General features: G+C 42.6%; 1 protein-coding gene across 2 annotated transcripts in view; it reads right to left on the reverse strand.

The window, feature by feature from the left end:
* The window catches only part of lhx9 (LIM homeobox 9), a gene marked incomplete at both ends in the record, with an annotated part of 9,455 nt that extends 900 nt beyond the window's left edge, over positions 1–8,555 (reverse strand). The window contains 5 exons of one of the 2 annotated variants that reach the window (XM_080017783.1): positions 1,727–1,981; positions 2,674–2,876; positions 5,978–6,369; positions 7,077–7,279; positions 8,376–8,555. In XM_080017783.1, the coding sequence (XP_079873909.1) occupies positions 1,727–1,981; positions 2,674–2,876; positions 5,978–6,369; positions 7,077–7,279; positions 8,376–8,555 (1,233 nt within the window). Of the gene's footprint in view, positions 1–1,726; positions 1,982–2,673; positions 2,877–5,977; positions 6,370–7,076; positions 7,280–8,375 lie in introns of those variants that run through there. The other variant, XM_080017784.1, reaches the window with a different exon arrangement.
* Between the last annotated feature and the right edge of the window lie 3,945 nt (positions 8,556–12,500).

Consider the following 12,500-nt stretch of genomic DNA (forward strand, 5'->3'; position numbering starts at 1 on the left):
GGCGTCAAAAGGATGTGAATCAGTTAACAAAGAACACAGAGATCCTGATTTTCACAAACTTTCTCCAAGGTTATAGCGTAAGGCACATAGTCGAACTGAGTTAGGCGTCCGCTCCAGCGAGCAGACCTAGAGCGACCGCTTTGCTCTACAGCAGAACAAACCGGGACGCTGACAATGAAATGTATCCCCCCCACCCCACCCCACCATCCCACCGTTGGAAACTTTTGCCCTTCCTTTCTTCCTCATCTCTATCTTTCAGCCAGAAGACACGTGTTGTTGGTTGTTTGTGTGTGTGTGTGTGTGTGTGTGTGTGTGTGTGTGTGTGTGTGTGTGTGTGTGTGTGTTTTCTTTTTGGTCTGTTCAGTGGCAAGTGTTATAAGGAAAGTATAAATATGGCCTAAAAAGAAAAAAAAAAGAAAAAAAAAAAGGAGAAGACATGAGATGGTGATTTCCCTCCCTGGCTATCCGAGGTCCCTTTCAATGTTCTCGTGTCAGCTCTACGAATTCCCTTGGTGACGGTGACCTCTTTACGTTAAACCCCCACCACCACCACCACATATCACACCCCCCCCCCCTTTCCCCTTTTTAAAAAATCACATTGTTACCCTGAGCAACATGGTAAAAACAATAATGCACTTTTTGCTGGGCAGTGTATTGTCACCGTGCAATTTAATTCCATGGGCAATAACGGATCCGCTCGACTGTTGTTAAACTATGCGGCCAACAAATCTGTAAAAGTGCTCATCGAGGAAAAAACAATCAATTACAACAGGTCCGACCAATCGATCTCCGTTTTTTTTTTTGTTTTTTTTTTTTAATTGATCTCGCCGATTTCTAATAGCCAAACAAACTTCTAGAATTTCAGAATGAGCGTGTGACATGTCGAACAGTTACCACTGCACAGATCGAGGACTTTGCTCTTTCTCTAATTCTCACAGTCGAGAGGTTGATTTAGCATGTCGCTTTAGCGTCTAATGGCCATAACAGCCATCTCTATATATGACCTTTCGTGTAATATTTCAATATCCAACGCCACCCCACTTTGCCTCACAGACATTCTAGAAATATTAAAGCCTTATTTACTGTAAATCGCCCCATTACGAAACATTCTATGATTGGGATTTTCCAAATTATTCCAAAAACAGAAAGGGAAAAAAAGGAAAATTACGAGGCTTTTAATTGGATAGTGCTGACATAGCTCATACAAATACAGATTTATTGGGGCAAAAAAGAATATATATTTGTTTTGTAATTTATAATAGACTTGATGGGATCATTTTATATTTCAAATAAAATGTACAAATACATTTGGTGAAATACAAATATCTACTTTTCCAAATCAGATTTGTAGGGGCCATTGTCCAATGAATTTCTCCGGTGTAGAATTTTCTAGTGCCATCCACTTGGAAATGTCCTCGTCCATGAATCCTGCTGCCGAGCAGCTGCAAATGCTACACATTAATATTATTTCCGGGTGTTTTTAATGTGGCCGCTGCTGTTTCTTGCTGTCGTTGTTCTTATACGTGTGTACAGCACTGCACTCTTTGTTCCAAAGGAGCTGTCACTGGATGCTTTAAAGGTGTCGCTTTGGAAAAATTAAATGAAAATTGAGGGCAAAGGAAAAAAAAATGGAAAAAAATAAAAATAAAAATATAATTAACCCCCCCCCCAAAAAATGGAAAGAAAAAAAAAAGAAGAAAAAAAAGAGTCTCCTAGGGATAGCTAGTTAGAAAAGATTTGTCAAGGTAGTTTGTGAAGGGCTCCCCGAATCATGGCTGTCCAAACTAGAGGTGACGGAGGTCACTACAGTGATAGAGGGGTTTGTCAGGTCTGTTAGCGTGGCGGCGCTGGAGGGAGGGGTCAGCGCCCCACTGTCGGACGAGGGTGGAGGGAGAGAGGTGCCATCAGCCTTATCAACACCTCCATTCTCCTGTCGCAAAACGTTCCTTCTGAATTTGGCTCTTGCGTTTTGGAACCAAACCTGCAAACCAATCCCAGTGTGGCTTTTACTTCTTTTGTTTATGTAGAGATTGCGGTTGTTGTTGTTTTTTTAAGAAATAAAAGTATCAAATCAAAATGCAATACTTAATGTATCAAGGTTTGAATCACAGTTTATCAGATGAGCAAGATGCCCTAATCTTAGTATGTAAAGATCAATCTTTCATCATTATTTGGGGCTTAAGGGGCAGATAAATAGGACCATTTAGTTCCTGAACACTGCACACAATATGGATTTAAAAAGCAGAGTGATGCAATTATCCTTTAGAAATTCTAATCTGTGGTGATTAGATTAGTGTCCACCTCGTGGTTTTTTACCACAGATCAAAAACTCATGTGCGCTCCTGTTGTACGGCTACACCGTGATATCAAAAAATCAGCTTCGATTTAAACTAGTCTCTGCCGCTCCAGAGCACGGAAATAAAAATACTAATTTACTAATTTAGTTCCCCAAAACCTCTGCCAAAATGACAACATCTAAAATTCTACAAATGTTTGGATAGGAAAACTCTCGTGCCCGAATGACTAAACGGACCAACCGAACAAAACCGAAAGAAAAAAAACGAATCAATGAAAAAGGCATGGCTCGGATGGAGGTTTTGGAGTCAGGTGGGAGGAGGATGAAGATGGGGAGGGGGGGCACAGATCGTTTTGGGGGAATGGGGCGCTGCTTACCTGCAGAACTCTCTTGGTGAGGCCTGTTTTCTGGGCCAGCTGCTTGAGGTCCTTGGCATCGGGGTTGTGGTTGATGGCGAAGTAAGATTTCATGGTCCTCAGCTGATGGTGCTTGAAGGAGGTCCGCATGCGCTTGGTCTTCTGTGAGGGGGGGTAGGCCTGCTGGTCCCGGTCCAGGTGGTCCGCATCGTTCTCATTACAGCCTGGGGGGGGGGGGGCGTGCAGAGCAGAGGTTCAGAAAATAAATAGGACAAAACCTCTAAATTATCAAAGGGGGGTTTAAGGGTAGATTTAGATATACTGTGTGTCAAAGAAGTTAAAAAAAGATAGAAGTAGAGAAATTCTAAAATTCGTTCCACATCTATTGGATTTACTTTAATAAAGTTAAACAGTAACATTATTTATCACAATTGTTTTCTACTTTACAAATATATTATACTTTCAGAAATAATTCTTTACTATTGTATCAAAACTATTTCTTTTTTAAATCAAAGCCTTTACATGTAATTTTCTGAAGAAACGTATAATTTAAGGACAATGGATTTAATGAATTCATGAAATTGATTTATTTATTTTTTTACTGAACTATTTGTCTTGCAGCATACAAAATAAAAAAAAATACGCAGCCTACAGCATGGACACAAAGGTTTCCATGATACGATTATACTCTAATAGCCTTTCTCCTTAAATAAGCACAAGATGATGAACCTCAACTACTGCTAAGACTCCTACAAACTACACGCTGAATATTTTGTCTATTGGTCCTTGTTTTTTTTAAGAGCTCATTATGTGAAACACACGTAAAATTAATACAGGCAAATAAAATTGGACGGAAACCAAACATTGTAAACTTGTATCGTTGCATCTGTGGTTGCAGAAAGCATGTTTGCATTATTCAAATAGATGAATAATTATTTAAATGCATGGGCCTAAATCAAACCAAATCGGCCTCCAGTAAACGGAGAAGCTGCTTAATAAGCCATGTGACCAACTGTTGAACACGAGTGATTCAAATGATTTCGGAGGGTTTATTCGATTAATATCAGGCTCGTATTGGGACTGCAAATATATTTATACGCAATTCCCTCCGATGGTGTCGTTTCTATGCTGAACGCAGCGCGTGTTTAAAGAAGCGCTCTCTATCTGCGCTTCGCGTGAATAAAACGGTGAAAGCTGTGCGTTCACACGCGAATGCGTCCAAAACGCGTTCTTCAAATGACAAAAATAAAAGCCCCGACGGAGATGGAGGATAAATTATACTTCACATGTGAAGTAGATGGATGTGTGACGCTGCAGACGAGGGAGGGTCAGGGTTTAACGATCCGCTGCTTTTTCGTTCCAATAATTAACTGAAAACGATTTTTTTTTTTTTTTTTTTTTTTTACCTATTCAAGTGGCGCTGGATAAATGTTTTGTGAAATTCGTACTCAATAATTACATATTCATATTATATTGTTTTTTTTTTTTCTATAATAGTTTAAGTAACAGTGTTGGTGTGTGTATATGTTTTTTTTTTTTTTTATGTTTTTATTAGGTTGGGTCGTTTTGAGTCGTGATGCTGTTTCCTCTCCGCCACCAGGGGGCGCTGCAGACGTGAACACCAAGCCTCCCTGCGTGGGCTCCAGCCGCGTTAACGTCACAATTAACGTGCTCTGCTTCGGCGTTTGGTCCACCCTGCATAATTGCGCGAAGGTGCGACGACGGCAGAGGGACAGATTTCGGAATTGCGGGGCGACAACTCGCCCAGTGTCCGCGCCCGGGTCGTTTAGAAGACGGCGACCGGGAAACGTGCAACAAAACAGATAAATCATCGTTCAATTCTGAACGTGCAGCTCCGTGAGATGAGCTGAGAGGCCGGTTTGTTGTCTGTGCCTCCTGAACTGCGAACCTTTTTTATTTTTTTTTTTTCTTTGAGGGGGGAAAGGGATCAAACTCATATCAATTAGGCCTGTGGTGGGTGCAGCTCTATTCTATTTAATGTTGTTATTTTCTATCGCGTCGTATTCCGTTTTGTTTTGTTTTATTGTGTGGTTTTCGATTCCGACTCAATACAGTCATCACACCATAACTCGTGTTTTGAGGGAGCGGTCAATCCATTATAAACGTTACATCGGTGTTGTGTTTTATTTAGTCGTACAACCGAAAATAGCACTTAAGAAAATTAATTTATTCGACCGCACAATGGCCTCAGTGTGGCGGTGCCTCCCTTGTCCCTGAGAATGGGCTGGAAACGGGGATTCCGACGTCGCCTCCAATTAGCGCAGAACAATTAACGGGCAGATTTAGCCTTATTCCTCCCATTCAGAGGGCGCGCGGAGCGCAAGGCCACAATCACAAACTTTCTCAAGCGCGCGCTCATTCTTTAAAAAGCAACAACAAAAGGGGCGCAGCGGGGGGGGGGGCGGGGGGGGGATCCGAGCTCGGACACCGTGAAATAAAAATAAAATTAACTGTGGCTTCGAATTGACCTCCGTTTTTTTTTTTTTGGGGGGGGGGGTGGGGAGAAAGTGGGGAAACAAAACGGAACGAGGAAGGGGAGAAAACAGCGCTGTACGATTTGATAACAACGCCTTTTGCGATCGCGATCACGGGGGCGATCACGCCCGCGCGCCCCGAGTCCTTTATCCATTTGGACCTGAAAAATCGCTCCGAATTACAGAGGTCGATCGGGGTCACGTTTCGATCACCGGAGCTCCGCGGGAAATAAATGAAAATAAAAAACGGCGTTATCCACGCAAGCCCTGCAGGCCCTCACCGAGCGGCCCGGAGCCATCGCCTGTGAGGATCTGCTGAAAATGTCGAGGAATAAATGTAGTATATTAGATGTAGTTTTATATGTCGTATTTTACGCATATTATATCTGTGTCTAGCTTTGAGTTTAAGGAATTGGGGAAAATAGGCCCATAAACTCCTATGATGGGCCTATGTTTGGATTTGGTTTGTTTTGGTTTCCTTTTACTGGAAAAAAAATGAGTCATTGGTTCCTTTTAATTTGTAATGCTTATTTTTTTAAGGTTTCTTCCACTTAAAATCGAGAGTGTAAGAATAAACTTTGAGGTGCGGGAAATATAAAACATATATAAGCCTATAGCATTAAAGAAATAAAGATATATATATATATATATTGTTTTTTTTTTTACGTGAAACCAGTGGCTCCAATGTAATATTTTTATAGTGTTGAATCACCATTTAATTAACTTGGGGGAGGCCAGGTCACGTACTTATAAACCCACGTGACCTACCTGTGGCGGCCGCCGCCCAATCGCGTGGGCCGTGGCCGCGGCCGTGGCCGTGGCCGCCTCACCTGTGCCGTAGCCGCCTATGTCCATCCCCATGGCCGGGCTCTTCCTCTTCCGCGGCCGGCCCTTCTGCGCCGTGCCGCCGGTGCCGTTGAAGTAGGGCAGGCTGAGGCCCCCGCCGCCTTGGCCGCCGCCGCCGCCGCCGCCGGGGCCCTTGGCCGCCAGCTCGGCGTAGCTGAGCTGCGGGTGGTAGTCCCCCTGCACCAGGCTCTCGAAGTGGGCGCGGCAGTACACCAGGCTGTCCTTCATGCCGAAGTGGTCCCCGGTGCTCAGCGTCTTGCTGCACGTGGTGCACGTGAAGCAGCTCAGGTGGTACACCGAGTCGCGCGCGCGCATCACCATCTCCGAGGCGGAAATGCCCAGGTGGCAGCGCGCGCACCTCTGCACGGAGAACCTTCTGAAACAAGGACACCGCGCGTCAAGGGACACCCCCAAAAAGTGTTGTGCAATGCAGAAACACCGGACTCCAAACTGGAGAGTTTGCACGACACAGTTTTGAGCTCAAGGATTTTTTTCCCCCCAACATTATCCCTATTATTTCCTCATCGTGTTTCCTATTATGTGTGTATTTAAAGGACCATAGGACCTGTCAGCCAATTTGATTGGCCTAGCCGGTGTCCTATAATAAAAAGAGCAAACGGTCTTCGGCCAAACAAATGTGTTTTTCTCTGAATCAGGTTTTATTGGTCAAGTTTACCTATACATAAAAGGGATTTGATTCCATACGTCAAGAGTAAAATGTCCAAAGAAGCAAAAGAAAAAAAGCAAAGATTATGAAAAATATTGACATACACAATAGGTAGGGTCTGTAATAAACAGTCGCATTTTTGGGGACAGTTTTAATCCCTATTTTGTGCTTCTTAAAATGGAGACTGTGAATATTGGTACAAATCAGTTTTTCAGAAGAAAAAATACTTTCATTTCGCAATCATTTATCACTGCATGCACATGCATGTGCAAAGTGCATGTGTATTACGCAGGCCCAAACGCGTGTGAGTATGTGTTTGTGTGTTTGTAAGCACATGTTTATGGGGGTGACATGACCCCTCGGTATTCAGTCCCAATGTATTTGACAGGAAGTCGCCTAACCTTCATTTTTCTTACCTGTAATAATCCTCTTTGCAGTAAATACTTCCGTCCTTGGCGAAACACGTCAGCTCGGACTCCAGCGCTAGTTTACATTCACAGCACTTGAGGCAGCGCAGGTGCCACTGTTTGTCCACGGCCAGGAGGTAATATCTGTCCGAGATCTTGCCCCCGCAGCCGGCACACAGAGCGGGCTTCTCCGGGCCCATGGAGGGCATGGTCTGGTGGGGGGAGAAGGGAGACATGCATGGAGGAGGTCAAGTGGGAGTCTTCTTAAGCTCACATCATGATATATATATGTGTGTGTGTGTGTGTGTGTGTGTGTGTGTGTGTGTGTGTGTGAGTGCGTGTGTGTGTGTATTTGTGTCTGAGGAAACAACTAACTGAAGGCCTTTGTGGAGGAACTCTGTGCTTTGTGTGTGCATAAGCCCCATTATAAGAAAATAAATCACATATTCACGATAACATATTTTAATAGTTGTTAATTGTTAGGCATTTGTAATATGTAAGTTTGCATGTAACCCAATTGTAGTCCAGTTAATTCTTAATTGTCATTGCGAGGAATGAAATGAATGACATGTTTTTACTTGCCTAAATAGTGAATCACGGTATAAAATAATAATACTAATTATTATTATTATGGTGATTGTTATTATTATTATTATCATTATTGTTATTATTATAATAATTATTATTATTATTATAACAATAATACTAATTATTATTATTATTATGGTGATTGTTGTTGTTGTTATTATTATTATTATTATTATTATTATTATTATTATTATTATTACTATTATTAATAATATTATCATTATTATCATTATTAGAATTATTATGATATTGATGTTTTTGTAGTAAGCGTATTTTTCCAAGACATCTCTTGTCCAATAAAATATAAATATATGGCTGTCTGCCCTACTAATTATTTTAATTATTGTATTTTCCGGCCATAAAGCAAAACATTTTAAAATCAAATCGGCCTAACTCTAAACGGATTCATGATACAGATACATACAATCGAGCAAATATCTTCATGCTATAAATTAAGAGTTTTGTTGGTGCAACAAACTGAATATAGTGTTGCACAGGAAATGCAGGTCTAATCTGAACGTATTAAAAAAAAGAATGCGGAAGATACGCAGCGTCAATAAGAAACAACCTCTTAGCTTGGACTTGTTGTTAAACGGCCTATTTTGTTATTTGGCAGAAGCCTTATTGGTCGATCCACCGTTTTCCTTGCGACTACGGGGTCCTTCCCCCCAATTTTCTCCCCGGCCGTGGGTCGACGCGCGGCCGGGCGCTCGCTCTTACCGCTTCTCTGCCGTTGAGCTGCATGCCCTTCGCCAGGCGCGAGTCCGTCTTGGACCTCCTTTCCATCTCCTCCATGATCCCTTGGATGTGATCCCCGGAGATCCCGTGGAAAAGCATGGCTCCGGGTCCCGGACGCAACGTGCAAGTGGCTGCCTCTGCCTTGCAGCCCACCACTTCCATATACACGTGCACACACCCACGGACGCGACCACCTCCACGGAGGGAGCAATGAAGGGAGGGGGGCGGGGGACACACACACACACACACGCACACACGCACACACGCACACACTGCAGGGAGAAATGGAAGAAGAAAAAAAAAAAATCGAAGGGAAGAAAATGAGGGTTGGGAGAAGAGGGGTTCGGGGAAGCGGCTTCACTTCTTCCTCCTCCTCCTCCTCCTCCTCTTCCTCTCGTCAATGTCTCCAAAAAAAGTAAAAAGGAAAAAAGAAAACGTATAGTCCAAACGATGCGACGGCTGCTGTGGCGGCACCAGCGAGTAACCAAACCTCAAATGCGGCAAGAAGTTTGGTTTCTGTGATTCTCTTTTTTTTTTTAAATTATTATTATTTATTTTTTTTGGGGTGTTTTTTTTTTTTTTTTTTTTTTTTTTTGTCTCCCGTTAGGGCTCCGTGTGCTCGGAGGTCAGGTTGGGACTGCGTGGATGTGGGAGCCGTGTCCTATTTGTGAGGAGAGCAGAGCCTGCCCAGTCTGAATAATTTGGTAGGAGGAGTTCCTCCCTCCCTCCATCAGTGGCTCCTATCCACTAACAAAGAGCTGTCACTCTCCCCGCGAACCTCCCTGGTTGAGCGGCCGTGGAGCACCAGGATACTCCTCGGTATTGACGTTTTCATTACTTATTTGCATATATAGTTAATATAATGTGTCTTAAAGTCACTTTGCATGAAGTGAACATGGAAGACGCGGTGTTAGAAGCAGCTGATGTGCAGATACCATTCTAGGCCGATATGAGGGCCCGTGATTTATTTCCATTTATTTATAGGCCTTCTTATGTATTTTTTTAAGAAATCGTGGGATCTAAGAAAGACAATTACGTTGATTTCGGGCGAAACTCCCTTGTGGACTGTGGAAGGAATATAAAGAAAATGTCCCTCTTGGTGTTTTGTGGACAGTTTAACTGTGAGTACAGCCTGGCGATGTACCCCGATGTTATGATGTAATTAATACTTGATATTATTGACCTGATATTGCATTATTAAAAATGCGCATCTCAGTTCCCGGTTTAACGTGTTTTTATTATAATAACCCAAGTGTGCGTGCGCACGCGTGTGTGTGAGTGCGTATGTGTGTGTGTGTGTGTGTGTGTGTGTGTGTGTGTGTGTGTGTGTGCGTGTGTGCGTGTGTGTGTGTGTGCATGCGTGTGTGTGTGCGTGGTTGGAGTTTGGGGCGGGGCAGGCACCAATTAGTGATTAAATATTGGGGCGGAGGATGGTTACATTTCCACTTTAAAGCTGTGGGATTATTATTTTTTATCTTATAATATGATGACGAGGACAATTGAAAATCATTTAAAGGGATTCTACTTCTATGGCGTTACCTGCACAGTGCCCACAGCGAGTATCTATCAAACAAATATTCCTCTAATTCATTTCTTACGAAAACAAACGTGTGGTGTTCAGCATTGAGCTCAGTCCCAGACGTGGTTAATCTTTGAACGAAATTGAAGTTGTTTTTGTTTTGTTTTTTTAATCCGATGTAGATGATGTCATATCTGACTCGTGCCACACACCTTGTGTCTATTCGAAACTCACAATTCCCCATTTGAGGATTTATTTTTAAGGCCTGTGCGGTGTCCCCCCAGAAGCAAATACTGTCACGGAGCCTTTATGGGGCGAGGAGGGCGTGGAAGAACAACCCAATGTTAATATGAAGATGTAAACTGCATATAAGGCCTCCCCACACATAGCGACCGGACAAAGAATTAAGATCATGTATAAGGAACAAGCCAACCAAAAAAACAGGCCCGACTCCTGCTTGGGTCCCACTAATAGATTTACTCAAAGCTCAGTGGAGTTGCAGGTGCGGATTCTTTGGCCAACACCAATCATCTCCAGGCTACATGTTCATCTGCACCCCTCCACCCACACCCCCACACACCCCCACACACCCCCACCTCTCCTCCAGTGGTGTTGCCTTTAATTGGGGGACAACCCTGGACCACATCTCCCAGAGCCTGGACGAGTGGTGGACCGATGCCATGGTCTAAAGCAGAGAAAGTTAATTTGCGCTCTGTCAGTGCAGTGGACAGAACGACGCATCGGGCTTCTTTCCAGGAGGCGCCTGCGGAGTAGGTGCCTCTAATGATCCATTTGATGCCGGACGCATCTTATCGTTGCGCGTCCGATTGTGCATTTTCAAATTTTATTTCGCGGAACTCAAGCGGCACAACAAATTAGGCAACAATAAAGCGCTTGGCACCGTTTAATACCAGAGATAAAGACATCCACCATTGCATGCACATTGCCATGGAAAAACAGCGCGTTCCGCACTCCACTGTCTCCCCGTTGCCTCCAGCGATGACATTTCACTTGAGTAAAGAAGGGCTCAGCAATTTGTCAGTAAACGCGCACGCTTCTCCCGGTGCCTGTGTGATGTTCGGGAGGAATTGAGGGGGAAAGCCTTTTGATAATTATATCTGGCCCATAGCCTTTTCTGCAGCTCACACTACATACATTTTTTTTTTTAAGTTTATATCAACTACAATAAAAAAAACTTTATTTATCCACTGGGATTTATCTCACATGTTTATTTGTCAATGTGATAATTTAAAAAGCTGCGAAAAATTGACCTTCTAATTTAGGCGACTGTAAAAAAAAATTTGTATTCACGTGACATTGTTGTTTTGCAATGAATAAGAGCTCACAAATAATTTAGCGAATTGTTTCAATTTTCGATTACCTCCAACGAGTAAACGAACCTGATTTATTATTCGTTTAAAGGTTTTTTTATTTTTGTTTTTATTTATTTTTTCTATCTCACTGATGGCTTTGAATACAAATAAATAAATAACTACCTAACTGCTGACTGGTTCAGTTTCCATTTTACCAGCATTTTATTTTCATTTTATAATTGTAACCGACGTGTCATTATTTTATTTTATGTATTTATTTGTTTATTTTTCAAATTTCACATTGATCTCAAACGTGACCAACATTTCTCCGCAGCCTAAATTTATCCAAAGCGAAATCCTGGCTCACGCCCCATTGTTTTCTCACTTTCACCCCGTTGCGTTTCCCCCAGAAATGTTCGTTTTCCAAACGGCTTCATCTGCGGCTCTTTTGTTCAAATAAGGGATCGAAGCGCTCTTACCTGAGGCCGTGCGAAGACGCGTTAAGCCCGGGAAACACGCACCGCGCACAGCCAGAGAGGCGGAGGACTGCGCCGGTAGATGGAGGCTGATCCTCGTTTCTAGTGAGCGTCAATTAAACCAAACCCACTCACACGCTCCTCTTTCTGGCGAGGACAGTGTGCAGAACAATGCACATGGAAGATAAACACACTGGCTCGTATCAAAGTATGTGTCTTCATGTTCATTTATTTTTTTTACACATATTTGTGTTACATCATCTTTATTATGCATATGGATTTGTGTGATATGCATGGGGCTGCTTTGTGCGTAAATACATCAGATTGTCCCTTCACTCTAAATAAATCAGCCATCAAATGTGGCAGAAGGCAGCAGTAGGAATATAAAAGTTTGTTAAAAAAAAAAAATAAAATAAAACCCAATAATGCAGAAAGAGCGAGTCCATCAAGCCCCCCCTGTAATCATAATCGATGCGAGAGAAAAAAAAACACATAGGCCTTACGATCTTCTGAAAATTGTATCCGTGATATTGTGTGAATCTTAATCGAAATAATAAATTATTTGCATGTTTAAGTCGTCGAAGCGAAAACTCACACCGTTGGCCTGACTGAATTATTTTTTAATGATAACAAAATTCGAATTATTGCTCCAATAACCGGTGATCGTTGAAGTGAACACTGCAAATACAGGACCTCTGATTGAGATCTTGGAGTTTCTTTTTTTTAATAATTATGTCGAACTCCAAAGTACCAATCTCAGATCTAATTTTCAAATGTTTGTAACTGCTACAATAACAGA

Source organism: Zeus faber (assembly GCF_960531495.2).
Source record: "Zeus faber genome assembly, chromosome: 1".
Classification (NCBI taxonomy): Eukaryota; Metazoa; Chordata; class Actinopteri; order Zeiformes; family Zeidae; genus Zeus; species Zeus faber.